The sequence below is a fragment of the Eulemur rufifrons genome, chromosome 5 (assembly GCF_041146395.1).
Source record: "Eulemur rufifrons isolate Redbay chromosome 5, OSU_ERuf_1, whole genome shotgun sequence".
In the NCBI taxonomy this organism is placed as follows: Eukaryota; Metazoa; Chordata; class Mammalia; order Primates; family Lemuridae; genus Eulemur; species Eulemur rufifrons.
This window is the reverse complement of record NC_090987.1, coordinates 16,815,366-16,836,705: the sequence shown is the minus strand read 5'-3', so window position 1 is coordinate 16,836,705 and position 21,340 is coordinate 16,815,366. Positions and strand designations below refer to the sequence as shown.

The following is a 21,340-nucleotide window of genomic DNA, read 5'->3' as shown; positions in this document are numbered from 1 at the left end:
GGAGAGAGGGACAAGAAAGAGATGGGACAGTGGACAGGTGAACAAAAAGGAAGCCATGAGAGTGCGGAGGAGAGGAAAAGGGGTTTGCGTGAAGGTAGAGGTCGTGGAGGTGGAAAAGAGACATACTTGTGAGAAGTGCGGTTAATAGTTCTATCAGGATTGGTGGGGGCTCGGAAGCAAGGGTGGCATCTGGGAGCACTCCTGTGCTTCCACCTTGGGCAATTGGAGGAGATGGTTTATTTTTGCCCGAGTCAGGGAATGCAAGATGGTGGTAGGTTTTGGGGAAATAAAATGAAGAACTTTGGACATGTCCAATGGGTATATTGGGAACACTCTGGACTTACGGGCTGGTCCACAGTGGAACACCATGTAATGGCTTTCATACCTTGTTCTCCACCTGAGCAAAGTATATAAGAAAAAAACCCAAAGTTTCATATGTGTGTACATTGTGTTTTTGCTTTTACAAAGCTGTTTATAAAAGTACATATAGTTTGGTTGGATTGCTTTGTAAAAAGAATATATGACCACCAAGGTGCAGTTACCCCAAGCCTGATTACAAAGGAAGAATCAGGGACTTGGGGGAGGAGGGGAAAAGCCCTGGACATTCATTCTAACTAGTCATACTAGCTCGTAAAAAGAAATCAGTACGAACTCCCACCCCCACCCCAGTTGGGACAGTCTGATGGGCCCAGAGCAGGCACCTTCTTTCACTTGTTCTCCCAGAGTCTGGAAGTTTCCCTATTCACCTGCTATCAGGGCTACTCAAGAAAACTGGTGGCCGTAGGCCCAGGGATCAAAGTTGAACATAAATCAGGAATTCCAAGAAGCACTTATGTAGTTTGGCATAAAGGTCTAGGAAACACAGCAGCCCAAACCTAGCCAGTCATAGTGCTGTGACTACTGCCCTCTTCTTTCCCTTCCTTGGGAGTCGGAAGAGAGCTGGAGGTAGTGGTAATAAAATGTACGGGTGACAATGATGTGGAATTGATCACATCCTTGACTGCATCATTTCAGGTCTTAGTTTAAAAGAACTCAAAAGTTAATAAGTAAATACATCCTTCCTATAGAATGAGTTTATGTTTGCACTATTTCTCAAAATTTGCTTTAATTTGCTTATAACCACTCCCTTCCTTCCTTTGAATTAAGTACATTTTTATTGTAATGCTCACTTAATAATGTAATTCCAGTTTTAGTAATTAAATATCAAGAAATTTAAGTGGTAATGAAAGTTACGTTCATGTTTCAACAGGAAAAAAAAAAATGTTAATACTTGGGAGGCCAGGTACTGCTTAGGAAAGTATTACAAACTGGTTTACTAAGCAACTCTCCCTAGAAGATGCCTCTCACTGTGGCAAAGAGGCTGACCTGCACCTGTAATTAACTTAGTAAGGTAGTGGATCTTAGAAAGTGCCAAACATTCTAAAAACCAAAACAACAACAACAACAAAAAAAAAACCCACAACAAACATGGACTTCTAGTAACGCCTGAAGGGTACTCATGTACCTAACTCATGCCCAAGGGGAGAAAAAGCTTTATTCCTATAGAACTATCAAAAGTATTAGTCACAGCAAGGGAAAAGAAATTATACATGCTAGATGACAACTTAGAAATTCTGGTGAAAGCACAATTCTCACAATGTCCAGAGGCAATAGCTCATACTTGCTAATGTATGAGCTATTTTCCGCCACCTCTATTTCAAAACTAAGGCCCAGGGATCAAAGTTGAATGTATATCAGGAATGCTAATGAAGGGCTCTTTATTGGGTATGCTCTTTAACAGAAAGAATTCCAATCAGTCTGTGAATATAATCATTTATTTGTCTTTACAGTGATGATGGAAGAATGTACAGGTGTCCTCTTTCAATAAAGTATAAAAATCTGTTTATATACAGTGAAGTGACAATAATTTTTAATTGGGAAATTTATTTGGTACTCCTGATCTGCTCATATGAAAACTGGGGGGGAAACAAATATTTCCTGTAAGTGCTACATTTCCAGTAGATTGCACCTGGCATCAAAAGCTCAGCTTTATCTTAAGGGTCCAGCTTGATATTACAAAAGACTAATTTTAAGTCCTAGGACTCAAAATAAACATCATTTTTTGAATAATAGATATATACATCAAAAATACATCTAAAAAGGCATTGGTTAGTGCTATTAAAAAGCTCTATTCATGTGCTCGGGTACATTTTTTCTTACAGGCAAAACCCAGTGGAAACGTTTTTGTTCAATTTCTAGAAATTTTCTCTTGGGGAAAGTCGGTTGGTCGAAAGTTACCTATGAGAAAAAAAAAAAACTTTAGTAATTCAATGATTTCTCAGGTAAGAGAGCGGCAAAACTCAAAAGTACTTAGAGGCTAAATTTCACTTAGAACCATGTTTTTACAGCTTTGACTAGCATTTAGTTATAGCACTTTATAAATAAAAAGTGCTCAACATTATCCCCTCATTGTTTCAAGTGTTCTATTTTCATGATAGCCTTTAATACTCATTTCATTTTTCAAAGAAATCATATATATCCCTTTACATGTTTATACAAATATTTTCCATCTACGATGAACCAAATCAGCGTTAAAAAAGAATTCAAAGGACATACAAATGAAAGAACATAACAGATACAGCCAAATTTAAACATATTTTGAGAAAATTTTTACTCACGGTGACTTATTTTACTTTAGAGCATTTATAAATGACAGATGTCACTGAGTTTTCTTACTGTCTCACCTGGGTGAAATGGTACTATGCAATTGTAGACTGAACTATTCATGTATTTGATATGATATCTCTTTTATAGCTACATATTTTAACACTGTTTTTACAGTTATCTTTTTCTTGGAATCATTGCTAAAATGTCTGTCTGAGAACCTGGACATTTCTCTATGATGGTAAAATCTAAGTAACACAGTAAATCTCAACCTGTTATTTAACTAACTAAACATCCACTTTGCTAGTAAGAAAGATTAGAAAGAGCTGCAGCATGACAAGATTGCAGATCCCAAGGAAACTGGGTTTCACCTCTTACAAGCCATGTGAAGGTGGCCAAGTCCTACCTAATCCACGGGTTATTACAAACATCTAATTAAGTCATGTGGCCACAGTCTGGTTTAATAAACATTTCAGGCATATATGTAGCTAAATGAGTAAGTTAAGTAAATGTAATCTTCGTAACTAAGAAGTACTTGTAAATCTTCCCCAAACCACAAGTCTAATGGCTTGGTCTAATAATGCCATTCTCAAGTTTAGAATATGACATACATAATTTGAATCTCTCCCTAACATGCCAAAATAATGGCTACTTTTTAAGAATTGATTAAAACTGTAGTCATTAAAACTCCAATGACTCAACATGAATTACTTTGTCACTACCACTATCCACATTTGTGTAAGGCAATGAGCAGTTGCCAGCTTCTGTGTAGGAAGAGTGTCTAGTGCCTAAAACACATGCTTGCTCATGTAAATAAGGGTGCCTTGATATCAATCTGCAAAGCAATATGCAAAGGAAGCAAGGGTCTAGTAAAGCCTCAATCAGGTGACCCTTGATTACCCAAAAGTGATTTCATGCACTGCAGAGACAGCAGGGCTGAAACCTCAGACAAAAGAAACACCCTCCAGACTTCTCTCTGAAAGACTTCATACACAGTAAGTACACTCATCAAAACCCCTAAAACTCATCCTTGCCAGCTTTGAAAACAAAATTCAAAGTATCAACGCAGCATCTTCCTCTCTTTAGTAAGAAAAAAAAAAAAAAGAGTTAAAATAGTACTGAACTGAACTGGATTTAAATGGTCAGGAAACAGTGTGACCAAACAGTGCTGCTATCAGTGGACGTGTAAACCTAAGACATTGTATTTATTACTAGATTTTGGTATCGCTGTGGCACGAGCCACTCCTGAATTAAGAAAAAAGCATGCATGGCAACAGAATATTGTGTTAAAAATTAAACTCACCCTCCCTGCACACTCCCTACCCTCACTCTGTTCCTCTCCCAAACGGAACTCCCTCCCACCCAGATCAAGTGATGGCTCAAGTGAGAAACCTGAGACATCCTCACCACTCTCTCACCCTCGCTTCCAATCGACCACCTGGTGAAGTTGCTACTATCTCCAAACATATCTCAGATATACTCTTTTCCTCTACAACTCCCCACCCATCACCACGTCAACACCCTCCTGAGGCCATCATCATCTCTTCCGGACCACCACAACACCCCAACTGGTCTCCCTGATGCAAGCCTTCTCTAATCCTTTTTTCATGCAGCAGCCACAAGGATCTTGTAAATAAGCAAATCTGATCACACTACTAGCCCTTCCGTGAATTCCCACTGGTTTTGATGATCAAGCTCAAAATCCTTAACAACCCACAGGCGCTACAGGATTAGGTTCATCTCCCTCGTGCTCCCCCACCCTTCCGCAGGCTTGCTGCATTCCAACCACACTGATCTTTTCTTAGCGCCTTAAAGTAACTAAGTTTCTCCTTGTTGTTCCTTCTAATGGGAACACTTTGTACCCAAATGTCCCTGGGCTCACATCTGTGCATCCTTTAGGCTCAATATAAATGTCACTTCCTCAGAGAGGCTTTGCTGACCTTTTACATCACATGAGCTCCCCTGTCCCTCCCTCTCAGTTTTGGCTTCAAAGGAAACAAATAAATAATCAGCTGTGGGTGACAGAAAGTGAGACAAGGCCTGCCAAAACAAAGCAGGACCGAAATTGGGGAGATGCCACATGAAGCCTTGGAGATCTGAGTGTGATCATCTAGGGAGAATATACACCCAAAGCCCATGAACCTTGCATGTGAGTTTAGGGTAAGATCAAATTTGTGTTTTTAAGGTAAATTATTTATTATATTTTTCAACGTTCCTTCTTGTTCTCCCTGCATCAAGTCCATGCTAGGGAGAACCTAGAAAGAGAAAGGGATTCTGCCTACTTTGTCACCATAATTTTAAAGCAGAGACAACTGGGCCCAGAGGCTGGAGTGGTGGAGCTGACAGCCACCTTCCTCTCCTGCGGACGTTCTTCCCTACCTGACAGAGTCCTTCTCTTCTGCTTTTCTCTAATGACACCCTGGAGGTTTTCCACCTGCTTTTAATAAAGGAGACTGTATCCCTTGCGAGTGGCCGCAGGGTGTGAGTGTCCTCACAGAATGAGAACAAACGATGCAATAATTCCCATCTCTGGCCCTTAACACACACTTGACTGCCACACTAGGAAAAAAAAAAAAAATCTTTTTCCCTTAGGGCCATGGTATTTTATTACGAAAACAGAATAAAAACTTTTTAAAATCAAAACGATCCTTTCTAATTGAATGGAAAATTTGTTATTTTTTATTGTTTTCTGTGCGTGAATTACACACAACTTGAAAAATAGTTCATGCGGCTCCCAAGGTGAAGAGACATGAGTTACATACGCTTCACGAGGCCCCAGGCTCAAAATGAGCGTGAGTTCAATGCAACTCATGGGGCAGAGAATGTGTTAAATCCAGAGAGAGGAGCTGAACAACAGCACATGCATAGCCTCTGCACAACAGCAGCATTTTTATTCACTGCCGAGAAGGCTATAAAGGGAAAATAACAACAGAATAAAACATCTTAAGTTCCAAGTCTCTCTCTCTGGTGTCAGTGTACCTGATCGGATTCTTAGGCTTCATCTCCACTGTCCATTTCAATATCCATCTCTTCTGTGTCAGCAGCGCGTGACAGGATGTCCGCCATCAGCGCCTCTTCCAATTTCTTTCGCACTTGCTGTACTCGCTCTTCCTGTTTCCTTTGGAAAATTAGAATAAAAGGACACTGAAAATTGGGCAAGTAATAAGAATATGAAGCTGCTTCAAAAGCGCATCCTTACTTCAAAATCATTACATTCCTAAGAAAAACACACTTCCTTCTCAACCTTCGCAAAGGTTGCCTCTGCACTCAAACCAAATCACACCGACGAGCCTTGTCAAAAAGAGAGATGTTCACACAGGCAGGTATCCCTCCTCTCACGGAGAATTCTGGAAGGAGTAGATTGACTTCGGTGACCATTTCCTCAACTTCAAAGATTTTAAGTATGGGAAGGCTTGGGTTTATTCTTATAAAGTATAATTAGAAATAAGTTGGAAGTAGGAATAAAAGAGGGAGGGAACACGAAAAATGAAGGAAAAGCTCCTTGTTTCATGAAGGGCTGAGAAAGACAGAAGAGACAGACACAGAGTAAGCTGGGATTTGACCTGGCATTCTATGGCCAGGTTAGGAGAGGGCTCTCTCCTGGGTTCCCAGGTCTGCAGGGAACAGGTGGGCATGAAGGAGCCACAGCCACGTTATTCTGTATACAAAGGACAGGAACTGAAAAGCAGCTCTTCAACTGAGAGTGCGTAGCTAAAGAACATTCCAAAAGTTTCTCTGTCTCTCGGTAATTGCAAAGGGACCTCAAAAGTGAGACTTAAGAGGCCCTGAACTGTTACATGGAGAAGAAAGCATGGCAAGAAAGGCTGTTAGTATGCACTTTCTCTTTAAAAAGCAGAAAAAAAATTGAGAGTAGTTCCCCAAGACGGCAAGAGAGAAGTTCCTAAAATATGTCTAGCAAGCAAAGCACGGGAAAGAAAAATTTACATCCAGAACCAAGCAGAGAGGCAAAGGTTGAAGAAAGACAGGAGAGGGGACTGGTAAGTAATGGTCCTCGGGAGAACAAGAACTGAAGACAGACAGAGGAGGGACAGTCTGCCTGGAACAGAAAACAGGACCCTCATCTCCGGAGACCAGAGCAAGGTGGTCAGGATGGATGTGCACTGGGAGATGGAGCAGGCTGGTGACAAGAGATGCAACAGGGTATGTACTGAGGGCTCTAGTGGGGAAAAAAAGTGATTTTTTTTTTCTATCAATAATTGAGGAAGACAGAGTGCAGCACTGCCCCAACCCGAGACAGCAGAAAGGTAGAGGAGCAATGTTATGGGCGATTCCATTAAGGGTCACTGAGTATTCACTCCTGGGGGCTCAACCAGCTGCAGAGTTACACTCGTTCTACCCCAGACCACGCTGCTGTTGACCGAATGAGACTGTGTGCAAGGTAGTGAAGGTAAAATATACGCACTGTGAAGTCACAAAACCTTTAGGTATCTTTGTTAAACTCCAAAAACTGCACAAAGAGTTGAAAGGTATGGACTTCTACTTTTTAAATGAATTTTCAAAAAGAGCAAGGCTGTCACTGAGTCAATCAGAGCTCTATAGCCTCTGTCATATTGAAAGAAACTGGAGTTCAGCAGATTTTCACTTAAGAGCAGGCTCAAGACAAACACATTTGTGTATTTCGTGTATAGTTAGTCTCACATCCGTCTCAGTGACTCACAGTGTATGACAAATGGCAAATCAGTCTCGCTGGCGTCTCTCACTCCTGATAACAGGGCACAAGACTCTGCACAGCTGCCCCAGAGTAATCCATCAGGAAGATGGGGGCAGCGGAGCGAATGGCGCTTTTGGATGGAGAAGTGTATCTTCCACTCTGACACTGGCCATTGATTTCCTTCTTCTTGACCATTTCCCTTCACATTTATGACAGCCAAAATTAGAGCATTTTCCCATTGTAGTAGGCAGAATTCTAAGACTGTCCCCAAGAGTCCCCCTTCCCCAACACTATCCCCATATACACTCCTCATGATATACACTCCTTATATAATTCCCTCCCCTTAAGGGTGGGCAGAACTTGTAAATATGATGGGAATCACTCCCTGATCAGGTTACTAATCAATTGACCTTGAGTTAATCAAAAGAGAGATTACCGGAGTGGGTCTGACCTAGTAAGGGCCCCTAATGGGGCTGGACCCTTCCTGAAAGAAGCATGGAAAGACATATGGAAGGAGCCATGTGGCAAGGAACTGCAGGAAGCCTCTAGGAGCTGACAGAGGACAGAGGTCTTGTCCACAGCTGACAAGAGAACAGAGGCCTCAGCCCTACAACCACATGGAATGAATTCTGCAACCACCATGTGAGCTTGAAAGAGAACCCCAGTCTCCATAAAGGAATGCAGTCTAGACGATACTTTGATTTCAGCCTTATAAGACCCAAGCAGAGAACCCAGTCACACCTGGCCCAGACTCCTGACCCACAGAACTGTGAGCTAGTAAATGGGTATTATTTTAAGCTGCAAAGACTGCAAGAATCTGTCATGAAGTATTAGAAAACAAAAACACCTACTGATGAAAAATTATCAAATATGCTGAAAAGATATACTTGAGATAGATCTTGTTGAGATCTTCAGTTGGAGGTGAAAGATGAACAGAATATTGGCTGCACAATTAGAGCAAGAGTAACAATTCCATTTGCAGTAATTTATTTTGAACCTGCACTAACTCTACAAGGAATGTTTGCTTAAAATTTGTTATGACAATTAAGTTAAATGAGCAATTTGTTAGACAAATTTACCCGAAAAGGAAATCATCCAGAATTGGCTTCGAGATAGTTGCCTTTATTATCAAAAGACCTGGCACTGAAGCCATCAACATTCCCCTGCTATAACTCAGAGAACCTCAGTCAACACTCATAATGACCTGGCAGAATCTCTGCTGATGAACTCAGCACATATTCTAAGACAGAAGAGAACTGTATTTCCTGAGTAATTTTCTTCCTCAAGGTTAAGAACAATCCAAAGAGCAAGCTGATTCCTTTCCTTGATTTTACCTGGTATTCTGTTTTTCTTACAAAATAAAGCTGATCATAAATTCTATGCAATTAAGACATATGAATTCAACTTTGAACCATTTCTTATCTTTGCAAAAGGAATTACCTTAAAACCCAAGAAGGTTTTCTAATTATAAACCTAACTAGGCTCATGTATTTAAAAACATTTTCATGTCAACTTTTTATGGATATAGAAAAAATAAAATACAAATATAAAGCGTATTTAAAAGCTATATATGATTCAAAAGTGCCATCTGCTGGTTTTGTCTAGGAATGGTACTCCAGTAAAACTTTGATTTACATTCAGAGGATAGAAAGAGTGAAGTGGACACACTGTCATATTTTTAAAGAAAATACAATATACTACAGTATCATTGTAAGGTAATGATACTGAGGTCGTAAATCCCACATAAGAATATCTTTGGGGGTCTTACTAACTGCAATAGTTTTGCTTCTCCTGACCATGGTTTGCTCTTACTTTCTGGGCACTATCAATCTCACAGCTGATGTTTGCCTTTTGCCATTTGCTGCTAAAAACCCAACCTGTGGCCCAGCCTTAGCAAGAGTAAAAGGTGCCAATAGAAGCAGTTTGTGTCTTTTCTTACTCCTGGCTCTGTTTCATTGTTTTAGCCTTGGCTTCAGCCTTCGCATTTGCTTCTCATCTTGCTCTACTGTGCATGTGGGCGTGTGTGTGAGTGTGTGTGTGTATGTGCCTTTGAAGCCAATTTAAATCTTTATTTGAAACAAGGTGAAGTAGAGATAGATAAATCTCTAAATTGAGCTTAAGTGAGGTAAACAATCAAAATAACCAAATTGAACTTTAAAAACTCAAATGAGCTTAAAGCAGCACGGCTGTCATATGCTTTAAAGAGAGATTTGTTTCCAGACCAACCAATGCAGGAAGAGATCATAAAAGGCATGCTCAAGTGAAGGGCATTCTTTAGAGCAGAAAGTCAGAAACCCAAATTGCAAAAGACACTGCAAAAATGATGTGTCGGGAACAGAACTGATCTGGTGCCTGTCCTTTGGACGTGACCACGATGATACCCCTGACATGCAGCATTTATACCTCTTCCAAGCATGTATTTGTTAAGGCCTTTTATCACCTTCCATCAGTTTCTGAAAAGTTCTGTAAAAAAAAAAAATGGATAACTTTCTGGCTGATTCGTAACTTAACCAGATGGGCCACTGAACCTAATGGGCAGCATAAAATTTACCCAAATGTAAAAACCAATTTTTTGGTTAAGCGGACTTACCTGATATCTTCATCTGTGACAATGAAAGCTTTGCAGAGGGGTTGAGATGTGTTAAGCCAAACAGCGGGGTTCTTTTCCACAGCAGCGGAGACTTGCCCTGTGATTGGTGCAGAGCTTGTGTGCAAAGCACTGGCAACAGCAGATAAAAGGGTCTCATCGTTGCTACCTGGACCAACTCCTGCAATTAGAAATAAGCACGAGTTAAAGGAAACTTCTCGATGTGCTGAACAAACCTATGTGACTTAAACCAACTGATATGTTTATATTCATTTGGAGTTATATATGTAAAACTGACACAAGCCAAAGCAGCAAAGGATAATATCACATCTACTTAATAGCTATTACACACCAAAGAATTCACATTAAAGAAACAGTAACATGTAACAATAGTAACATTAGCATGTTAATGAAACTTAAAAAAAACTTTAAAATACATTTCCCCAAGTACTAAACTTTTACAAAGTTGGCTATATTTCCTCAAGCAAGGTCAATTATTTTAATGATATAAGACCCTTGTAAAGCCACTATACTCTAGTATCCCTATTAATGTATCCTTAACGTCCCGGTATAGTTCCTCTTCGTAGCTTTTAACATTAATTTCCAGCAACATCTCAACACTTATCTTCTTTGTTTCAAGATTTCAAAGGAAAATCAATGCAAGCTTGCTGTTCCTGAAGCTTCAACAGCTTTTTTCAAATCCCTGACAAAATATCCAAATACAGAGAACTAATAACTACACATCTTTGTCACTTACAGGAGAATGGCACCCTGGCCACATTCCATTACATTGCTTGAAGTCCTACACTTGTTTAACTAATTAAAGCAATAATTTCCAAGAGCATAAAGGGATGACACAATTGTCTAACCATGAATTATGAGGATTTTTGAGCAATCTGCAATGTATCAAGATTTAGAAGCTGAAGTTCTAATACTTGAAAAATAATGTTGCTCTAGAACCTAGAGAGTTACTATATGATACGACAGGTAGACCAGTGATTGGGTTCTCCACCCCACATCCCACTTGCTGCTGTTATAGGACCAGAGGGCATCTGTTCCCACTGCCACTCACAGCAGCAGTGGTGGAGGGAGGGGCAGAAGGAGAGCTGCGAGTTGTTCCTTTGGTAAGAGGATGAGAGAAAGAGCAGTACTAGGGCCAGATGTTGCTGAAAGCACGAAGCTTGGGAAAGGCTATTACTCGTCTGCATTCAGTGCTAAAAGCAGCACATGGATTAATTTATATGATGAAACTAACCTAAAGCCAAAATTCTTACACAGAAAAAAAATCAAGGTAATATAGTACACTGAAGCATCCCTGCAATATACAAGTTTTTCATGTACATTTTGCCTGGGTTTACTAAAACACAAGAGGTATGTCATCCAGCAAGGTATACGATCCCCAAAGCAAAGACCTAGGGTCAGTCATTGCTGAATCCACAGCATCTAACACAGTGCCTGGCACACAGCAGGTACTTAATAAATATCTGCTCAACTGTACTTAGATAATACCTTGAAGACCTTTAGGTAGTTCCATGGTTTTTATAATTTGTTCTGTTACATCTGATGCACTAAGTCCTTGTAGCCTCTTCTCCCAGAAAAGCTGTAAGGCAAAATATCACTGTTAATGGATACATTCTTGAAACAAGAAAGTAGCGCATCGATGCTGTTGAATAATGAAATTTAAATCATTTCAATAGTTTCCTATGATTTCCTCATTTTTTCCTTATAAAATCCTAAATGATACTCCAAACATGAATTATTTCAATACATCATAATTCTCTTAGATGACATTAGTCAAAAAATGTTTTATGCAACCTATTTACTTATTACAGTACTATAGATTGTTATATGCTATATACAGTTTTTTATAAGGCATCTTCCAAAGAATATCATTTGAATTTCTTAGAGATTCATTTGGCATGAAATTTTAATGTTACAATTTATCAGGGAGAAGAAAACAAATTATATTATGTATTACCCTTTTATTCAATACCACTAGGGAAATAGCTACTCCACATATGGGATTTTTCCAAGCCACTGAAGTTTAGCCCTTTCATTTAAAGGAAAAGACCATTTTTTTATGGTAACTTTTCTAAAATGTCTTAGATACCCCCTTGAGTTTTAAACTGGATGTCATAATCATGGGTGACTTTCTCCCCGCTGCACACGGCCTGGGTCCCCATGTCCACTCAGTGGCCCCACGTCATCATTATGGGCATCAGTGAGCACATCAAGAGGCTCTTCTATCGTGGGGGTGACTTAGGCATACAACTGCCTATTCAAACACTAAACAGTCAAAGACAGTTGGGCTTTTCTATTTTACATACTTCATAGACTTCATTCTCTCTCCTCATTTGCTATTTTTCATCCATTCAACCAATTTTTACTGAGCCCATACTAGGTGCTGTGCTTGCCCTGCAGATACAACAGTTGATAAGAGAGACACTGCCCTTGTCCTCAAGCCTCATCTCTTTTCCAGTCTGCTTCATATTTACTGCGACCAGAAAGACAGATAAGGGAATTCTATAGGACTCTGTGTATCCGCCCTTGATCCTGGATCCAAGCCTGTCACATAGTTGGTACTGAAAACACACTGGTGTGAATGACTGCAAATGGGAGCAACTGGACGGGGTGTGAGGATCTGGGGGACACATAGCCCATGTGGAAACCCTGGCTCCAACACCTTGGAAAAGCTCTAGAACCTCTTCCGAAGCTTCGATTTCCTGTTCTGTAAATGAGCTACCAATGGCTATCACAGAAGGTTACTGTGGGGATTAATAAGGCCATATATGTAAAGCACCCATTATACAGTAGGCATAAGGTTCACTGTATTTATTTTTATTTATTTTATTTTTTTAACTGTATTTATTTTTAGAAAGTCTTGGCCACTCCGGGGGCTTTGGGGGCATATATTCTGATTTCTGGATATATGTGGAGTATTAGATAATTACCCTCTAGACAAATGAGAAGATACAATTAGTATCATCCTATTTATGACAGAAGAGTAATATGTTGGATTTATAATAACCTCAATGCTAGCACAGACCTTTGGTATATGGTAACATCTCCTTACATCTCCCTCCCTACAACTCATATTATCAATAGAGTATGTGGTAAATATAAACAGGTCAACAATAAGAACATATGAATACATTAATCATCGTGGATGAAAAGTGGTTAGGTAAAAGTAATAATTGATGAATGTGACCAATGTCCCAAGAAGCCCTGCCTGCTCTCTATCTACTCTGTCGTAGAATAATATCATCTGTGTTTTGAATATCACAGCTATAGAAAAAAATAAGGAAAACCAAACCCAGTTAAATTTCTAACGAAAAAGTATCTAGGGAAATCAGTGAGTATGAGATTACTAAGTACTTTTATAATTAAATCGTATATAAATGTATACACAAATAATTATATTTAATTATAAAAGCACTTACTAATCTCATACTCACTGATTTGTAAAAATAAATCAACACAACCAAAAAGTAAAAGCATGGGAATTATGGACATATACAATTGCTAATATTTTGCATCAAAGAATTCCAATTCCAGATATTAAAAGATAATTTTTTTAGATTCTGTCATTTTTAATTCTTAACTTTTAAATTTCTGTCAATAAGAAAGAAAACATTACAATAATTTAGAAAGAAAAATTCAATAAAATAAATCTTGGATTGAACACGAGTGTATGGGTCTAGATTACATCATGTCCTGGTAACACCACATATCATCCCATAGCCCTCAACTGCAGCTGAAGTTAGAATCTGATATGCACAGATGCCCTCTGTATAAGAGAGGATATAAGAAACAAAGAGTTTGCACATATTCTTTGATGGTAAAATACCATCTTCAGAGGTCAGGTGCAGAAAAAATAAAATGCTTATTAAGCCTTAAAAATGGGCATATATATATTTATGTATGCCTGTGTGTATTTTTGTACCCACCCCCGCATCCAGGGCAGAAAGGGAGAGCAGGAAAGGTTAGAGAAGGAAAGGAGGCTAGTTTGAGAAAAGAAAACATTTAGTGGTCAAGGTTACTTCCTCTCCATCCTTTCCACCACTCACTCAAAGCTAATATAAGCTCACCTAATTTCACTGAGAACAAAAGAGTCCTGATGAGATAAATGTCTGTTTATATCTCAGTATGTTCCTAACTCACCTTTTTTGTATATCCATCTTCTAAGATTCTTCCCTGTTTTATTTGTTGGGGGAGGGGAGAATGAGGGTTCTTTGCATTTTAAAATACATTTTACATGTACATACAGCTGGCATTATGCAGAGTGAAAGAAGCCAGTTTTTTCTATTGTGTGATTCCATTGCTATGACACCCTGAAAAGGCGAAGCTATCATATTCCGGATGGTTGCCAGGGATTGGGGTGGAGAGCGGGGCTCTGGTGACAAAGGGTCAGCATGAGGGATTTCTTTGGGGTGCTGCAATTGTACCCTCCGGTTTTTAATACACTCAAGCTTTATTCAGTTGATACGATGACCATTTTCTTTTTCTTTCCAAGCCAGTTCCTCAAGGAATGATCAATATGCACTATCTCCCTTCCCCGAGCCCACTGCAACTTTATTACCCCATCCCCCTTTCAATCCAACTTTCACTAAATCTGCTGTAATAGTCAGCTCCTCTCACCCAATTCTATGATTTTTTCTCATTATCTTTGACCACCTTTTAGCCCTCAGTGCTTGGGAGGGAGCAGAGGAGGGAGAGGTCTTCTTCTGCCTAAGTTTAAAATGCCCTGATCTACTCGTTTATGAGCTCCCGGTTTTTCCAGGGTGATTGTGTTCACCTGGAGTTCTCCCCACTGCATTACCTTAGAATTTTAAAGACAGTAACAGTCAAGAGATGAGTCTCTCTACATTTCTAAGAAGCCCCTCTCTGTGGCAGCTACCTAGTATCTTCAACCATGCTTCATAAACAGGACAGCTGTCCTAAATCCTAACCCACCCACTGAAAATCTGATTTCACCTGCCAAATCCAACTGTTTTCTCAGCTTACTCCTGCTGCCTGGTGTGAGGCCAAATAATCAATAAATATAATACTTACAAGGGACAGTGATTTAATATTTAGAGAAACTCCAAAAAATGTGCTATCACCTTCAGCTATTACATCCCTCTCAAATCCCCACTAACCAGATCCAGGTGCCTCTAATACCTTATTGTTTTTGTCACCTTCCAGGATATTAGAAAATTGGGTAGTTCCACATGTGCATAAGCTTATAATGCCAATGGCCTGGGCAATGTTCTATGGAAGCAACCAGATGACTGAGGGAGAAGCACAAGATGGGATTAACAGTCATCTAAAACCACAAAAGTGCCCAAAATATCGGTGACCGGGCAGTGCATCTTAGGAGAAACCATCTTACTAGTCACTGGAGTTCATCTCTACACCTTTTCTCCTCACGGTCCTCTGCACTTAGTAAGTACATCCAGGACATGACTGGAAGCACAGCGGCATCTACTTTGTCTTAGTGTCCTAGAGGACACGCATGACGGTGTGTGACAACGGCTGCTTTCTTAGCAAGATCAATAATCAAACCCATTTACTGAAAGTAAAATCAACCCGGAATACAAGTTTAGCGTTTTCTTTTCTTAATTGCTGTGGATTTAACTGGAGCTTTGGTGGATTTTTTCAAGAATATCCGGAGAGGAGGAAGAGGGAGACACAGAGATTGCAAACAATTCCTCACACCCACACACAAATATAAACCCCGCTTCTGGTGATCTGGAAACTGAGGCTGATAATGTTTATTATTATCTTTCATCACCCTGAGCTTATTAATATGTATTCTGAAGAGGTTTGTGCTCTTTGGGGAAAATCAAAAGAGAATGGCTTATTAGGAAAAAGTAATTAGAGGATCAATAATTTTCAACAAATATTCTTTGAGTGTCCCTTACATGCCAGGCATCTTGCTGGGCACCGGGGACGGCTGGCAGGATACTGGACTATCGCTGCGCTCAAGGAGCTTACTTACTTTTTGGTGGAAAACAAGCAAAACTCTACAAGGCAGACTGCAAGAACTTTGACAGTGAAAATACAAAATTAACTCCAATTTGGGAGAATCTGGGAAGGCTTCCAGAAAGAGGCAGTTCTTGAAAAATGTATAAGAACTCTATAGGCATATAGAAGAGGAAAGCCTATTCCAATCCAAAGAAATAGCTTAAGCAAAAGCAAGGAGGTGACACAGAGAGTACAGGCCAGTGTTTCTAAATGATTTTATAAAGAACAATAACCAAGGTGGCTTATTTTAAATGTGTATTCCAAGGTCATCATCCCCAGAGGTTCTATTCGGTAGGTCTGGGGTTAGGGAGCTAGTTTGATTTTGTTCTGTTATGTGATTTCTTTCATGATTCTGTTGCAGGTCAAGGATCTCAGTATGAGAAAGACTGGTTTGGTTTGTGTTGAGAGAAGGGTAGTGTACACGTGGAGGTGGTGTCCAGTGATCACCAAGATCTCCAAGTCTTATTCCTAATTGTGCCAAAAGATAAAAAAATATATCATTCCATCCTCTTCCTTGCAGAGGACAAGAGGAAGGAGATATTTGCCTCCCTTTTATTTCACTGCAAGAGGACGTACTGAAGTTTATTTAAAAGTATACCTAACTGTTTAGGTTACACAGAGAAAGGGCTTGTCCAGAGTTGTTTTACCCAGTGACATTATGCCCCAGGCATATTGTCCTGGGGGAGGAGGGGGAGGAAGAGGAGGAAGCAGAAGAGGAGGGCAAACACCACTTAGCCATCAAGCCCACAGGCCTGGAACTGTGTGCAGTGCTTTATGTACCGGAATTCAGTTAATCTTCCCTGCAGCATTTTGGAGAAGGCATTACTCCAATTTACAGATAAGGAAACTGAAGCTTGGAGAGGTTAAGTAACTGACCAAAGTTTACACAACTAATCAGTGGTGCAGCTGAAATTAAAACTCAGGTCAGTATGATTAAACAGCTCGCCCTTAACAGCAAAAGTTCTGAAAGAGCATTTACGTGCTTGGCTCTGCGTTCGATCATATGGCACAGGCAGCCTCAGACCCTTCTATTCATGACATCAAAGGCTGATGATAGATCGATAAATGCTAAGAAAACTATTGAATTACTATGAATCCATCTAACTGCTAAGCAATAAAAACTGTGCAAGTTGTCAACTGTAAGCAATAGATGCCTGATGCCTGCCTCCTCCTTATGCAAAATTACGAAGGCCAGGCTTATTTTTGAGGTAAAGACTGGCATAGAGTTTTAAGCTGATACAAAAATGTAACCTGGAGTACCTCACATGATAAAAACCAAAGAATTAGTGTAATGTGTATTCTCTGCAAATTAGCTTTCTCAGACCCCAGTTGCAAATACCAACCACATAGACACCAAATTTTTATTTGGTGGGTGGAAATGAAAGACTGAGACCCCTACTGCAAGAAAACACTTCCAGATAAGTGACAAGAACAATGGCACGAAAGCCAGTACTTCAAAAAGGGAAGGAGAGAGGGAGTGACTTACTAAGCATATATAACTGAAGGCTTTTGAATTTCTTCTATAAGAATACTGTTTTAGATTAATTATACTAATAGCTACTTCTCAGGACATTAAAAAGCATCTACATCAAACATACCAGCATTATTTTCATCCATCATTATTTCAATTTGAAAAGCATTGGCGTGTCTGTATAGTGTTTAGAAAAGTCACTAGACAAAAAGAAACTGATCTTCCATGTATACTCATGACTTCAACTTAACAGTTAACTCCAAGGATAGGAACATCTAACTTCTGAGTAGCAGAGTGAAAGGGACTGAGCTTTTGAATCTGGCCGACCTATGTTCAAATCCTTGCTTTGTCACTAGCTTTATAAATTTGGACAACTACCCGAACTTCTCTAAGTATCAGTTTCCTGCCCTAGGGAATGGGACAATAAAAACAATTTCAAAGGGTTATGGAAACTAAATGAGTATGTTTTATAAACACTTGACCATGCCCAGCACACAGAAACTATCATCTTACTATTTTGTTTCACCTACGGCTTGTAGCACACTGCTGATCATACAAGAGCACTTAATAAGTAGTTGGTCATGTTATTAAAATCAGTACGTATAAACAAAGCAAAAATAATCAACTCTGAAAGGTAAGTATTAGCAAATCAAGAATCTGAGCACATGCATCTGAATCTACCCTTCCCTCCCAGATTTTCGGCTGGGAATTTCTCGCTACTACGATTATCTTAAAATTCTTCCTCTTCCTCCTCTTATCCAAGCCAGACTGGGCACCAGGTTAGTTAGGAGTACTTTGGTAAGCAGTACTGGCTGCATAATTTTCAGGGCCCAGAATAAAATAAAAATGTGAGGCCCCTTGCTCAAAAAATATTAAGAATGTCAAGGAAACAACAGCAGAGCATTAAGCCAGGCAGGGCCCTTTCCTTCAGAGTGAGGGGCCCTGTTAAGCTCCAGGCCCTGTGCAATGGTACAGATCGTGTGTCCACAAAGCTGGCATTGGTGGCAAGTCTAGCGCGGAGGTAGAAAGGAGAGAAGACTGGAGAAAGGAGACCCCTATGCTATCTGCAGTAGTACTTGGGCAAATGCGATGTAATTTCATCCTGTGAATTTCTTAAAAGGAGGAGGACAGCAGAAAATAGTTCTGGCTGGATCCACGCAATACAGAGGAACCTTCCCTTAACTCCTCATTAAAGTAACCCAAGGACTTTCCATCCCTGTCGTTCCTCATCTGGAGGAGCAGGATCACTGCCAGGGCCCCCACAGCGGAACAGCATGGGTAAGGGAGGAGGGAAGCCCAGGGAGGGAGGAGACCACCAAGGGAGGAAAGGACTGAAGCCTGGAAAAGGATCAGAACTTTGTTCTATTTAAAGTCCAGTGAATAACATGGATAGCTTTTAATTAAAATTTCCTGAAACTGTAATTTTCTTGTTATTTTTAGTCCATGTTGCGATGATAGTGATGCCCTTAGAAAAACCTCAAAAGGGCTTTGAGCTTGTTTCAAGAAGAGAAAGTAGGAGAGAATCAGGGAGCGCAGACTACATTTCTGTACTGCAGTGAATCGAGGAGGAAGAAAACACCCCTAACCAGTAGCAAGGGTCTGGAGCAGAATTTCTCAGTCGTAACATTTCTTGGCATTTTGGGGTGGACGTTTAGGAGCATGTTTGGTCTATACCCACTAGATGTCAGTAGAACCACCCCAGTTGTGACAACCAAACTATATCTCTGGACATTGCCAAATGTCCCTGGGTGGGGGGAGGAGGTAGAGGGGAAGGAAAATCGGGTGTAGTTGAGAACCACTGGTCCAGAGAAAGAGAAAGACGATAGGAAGACAGGAGGGTGATAACAGCAGGGGCAGGAAGGGCGGCCTTCCACTGTATATGCCATCACTGCAACCAGCTCCTCTCAATTTTCAAGTCTCTGTCTCAGCTCCTCATTCCTGGGCCTTAGAAGAAACACTAAGTGGCTCGGAGCTGGGTGCCTCTGTTTTCACCGCCAGACGGCGAGGAAGTGGTGAGGCACCCAGGCATTCTGGTGAGTAGCATAAAGCACAAGTGGGAGAAATACTTCTTACCTTGGAAATTGAAAGTCAATGTATTTGCTGATAGAAACATAATTCTAAACAATAATTATTTTTAATAATTCAGATATACTTTAGATTAGATGGTCATTTATATGTGGGTCTGAGATGATGGTATCGTTTTTATTGGAAGCTGTAAAGTTTCAAATAACTGAAACATGAAATGTTATATCACAACCCATACATTAGAAAGCATCTGCACGTACAGATTTTAGCGGGAGCTCTGCTATGTACCACAGGATCAGGGATCACATGCAAATCCGTCCCTGTCTACCGAGAAAGGCACGGCTCCATTCAGAATGACTTTAGGTGTTCAAGTATAGGCACAAGAGCAAAATAGAACAGACAGGTTGACTTTGAACATGTTCATTTCCATAAATTCTCAGGAGGTAGCAATCAGTAGGCCTGGCTAATTCTACCACAAAATTCAGAGAAAAAAGCATCTCACCAAACTGAATCATAGGGAAAACTTAAGACATATTTCAGCTATCATATAGTGTCTAAAAATGCATCTTCCCTTTTGAATTTATAATCTCCATTAGAGCAAAATTAAACTGAGCAAACAGAAACATGCTAAATTTCAATAATAAAACTGAAGTTCATCTAAAACTCCTATATACCTAAACTCCTATTTCTTACTGTTTAAACACTATAAGATGAATATCAGCCCCCAAGGCAAGAAGCCTGTAAGAATTGACTCTATAGCAAACCAGAAACGCCAGAGCCTAAGCCTAAAGGTCCTGAGCCCCTACACATATCAGCCTTTCCCCCCACCCCAGCTTTCCTCCTTTCTCAGAGAAGTCAGTACCCGCTGCCTTCCCAGGGTCCGCCTGCACCTGTGCTCACATCGCCTCCTGCCTCCTCCCCATCCTGCCCATCAATTTGCCCAACTCCTCGCATTTCCCGTTTTGCCCCTTCCTCTCCCTGGGCTTTTCCCCTTGAAGTGACAGATACACTTGAACACAGACCACATGCACGTCCATAGTCACACTGCTTCCCCTTCAACCTGTCTCCATCTTTCTCCTCCTACTAGTAGAGAAACCTTCTAATTTCCTCACTTTCCCTTCAGTATTTTCCTTCTAATCCAGGCTCTGCCCCTATTATTATCCTAACACTGACCTTGCCCAAGTTCACAGTAACCTTCTAATTATCAAAACAAACTCTTAACTCAAGTCCCCTCTGCCGTACTTCACTGTTGCATTCAACTGCTGTCAGAAGACAGGAAAGTCTGCCTTTCACGATGGTTCTGTATGTTTCTGTATTCTCTGCTGCTGTTAGGCAAAAACTTAAATGTCTAACATTCATTGTCAAAGAATGAAGACTATAAGCATTTTTTCTTTTTTGTAATAGAAAATATTTAAAACACATAAGATAAGTGATATACTTTGGAAAGTATGTGAGGACAAAAATATTAATACTTGTAAAACAGAAGAAGCAAAAATTACCATAATTATTACAACTATTATGTACCCATAATAATTAAAAAGAAAAAAGGGAGAAAAAAAGAAAAAAAAAACTCACCATTTTAAGAGTTTTAATCTGCACAATCTTTGTCAAGAGCATGATGCTAGACACATAGTTGGCACTCAAATGTTTGTGGGACGAACTTATGGCTAAGTAGGGGGAGTACAGGATGACAGACTACTAGTTTGGTAGCTAAATGCTTTAGTCCTGGCTCAGTCACTAAATAGATGTTCAGTCAGGCAAATCACTTAATCTCTTTGGATGTATTTCTACTAGTAAATCAGAAATACTAATAACAGTCATATCTATCTCAGAATGTTATCAGAACACTAATAAAATATGAGAACATTCTTTGAAAATGCAAATTTTTATCAAATTGCTCAGAATTTCTTCTAATGTTAGGATTTCATAAATTCGG

At 40.0% G+C, this 21,340-nt stretch overlaps 1 protein-coding gene across 1 annotated transcript in view; it reads right to left on the bottom strand.

Annotated features, from left to right (window-relative positions):
- Positions 1-1,418: 1,418 nt before the first annotated feature.
- Positions 1,419-21,340, bottom strand: part of MBD2 (methyl-CpG binding domain protein 2) — a 65,005-nt gene continuing 45,083 nt past the window's right edge. The window contains exons 4-7 of the mRNA XM_069467984.1: positions 11,412-11,502; positions 9,906-10,083; positions 5,623-5,761; positions 1,419-2,277 (exon numbers count right to left, since the gene is read on the bottom strand). Of these exons, the coding sequence (XP_069324085.1) occupies positions 5,635-5,761; positions 9,906-10,083; positions 11,412-11,502 (396 nt within the window). The 3' untranslated portion in view covers positions 1,419-2,277; positions 5,623-5,634. The remainder of the gene's footprint in view (positions 2,278-5,622; positions 5,762-9,905; positions 10,084-11,411; positions 11,503-21,340) is intronic.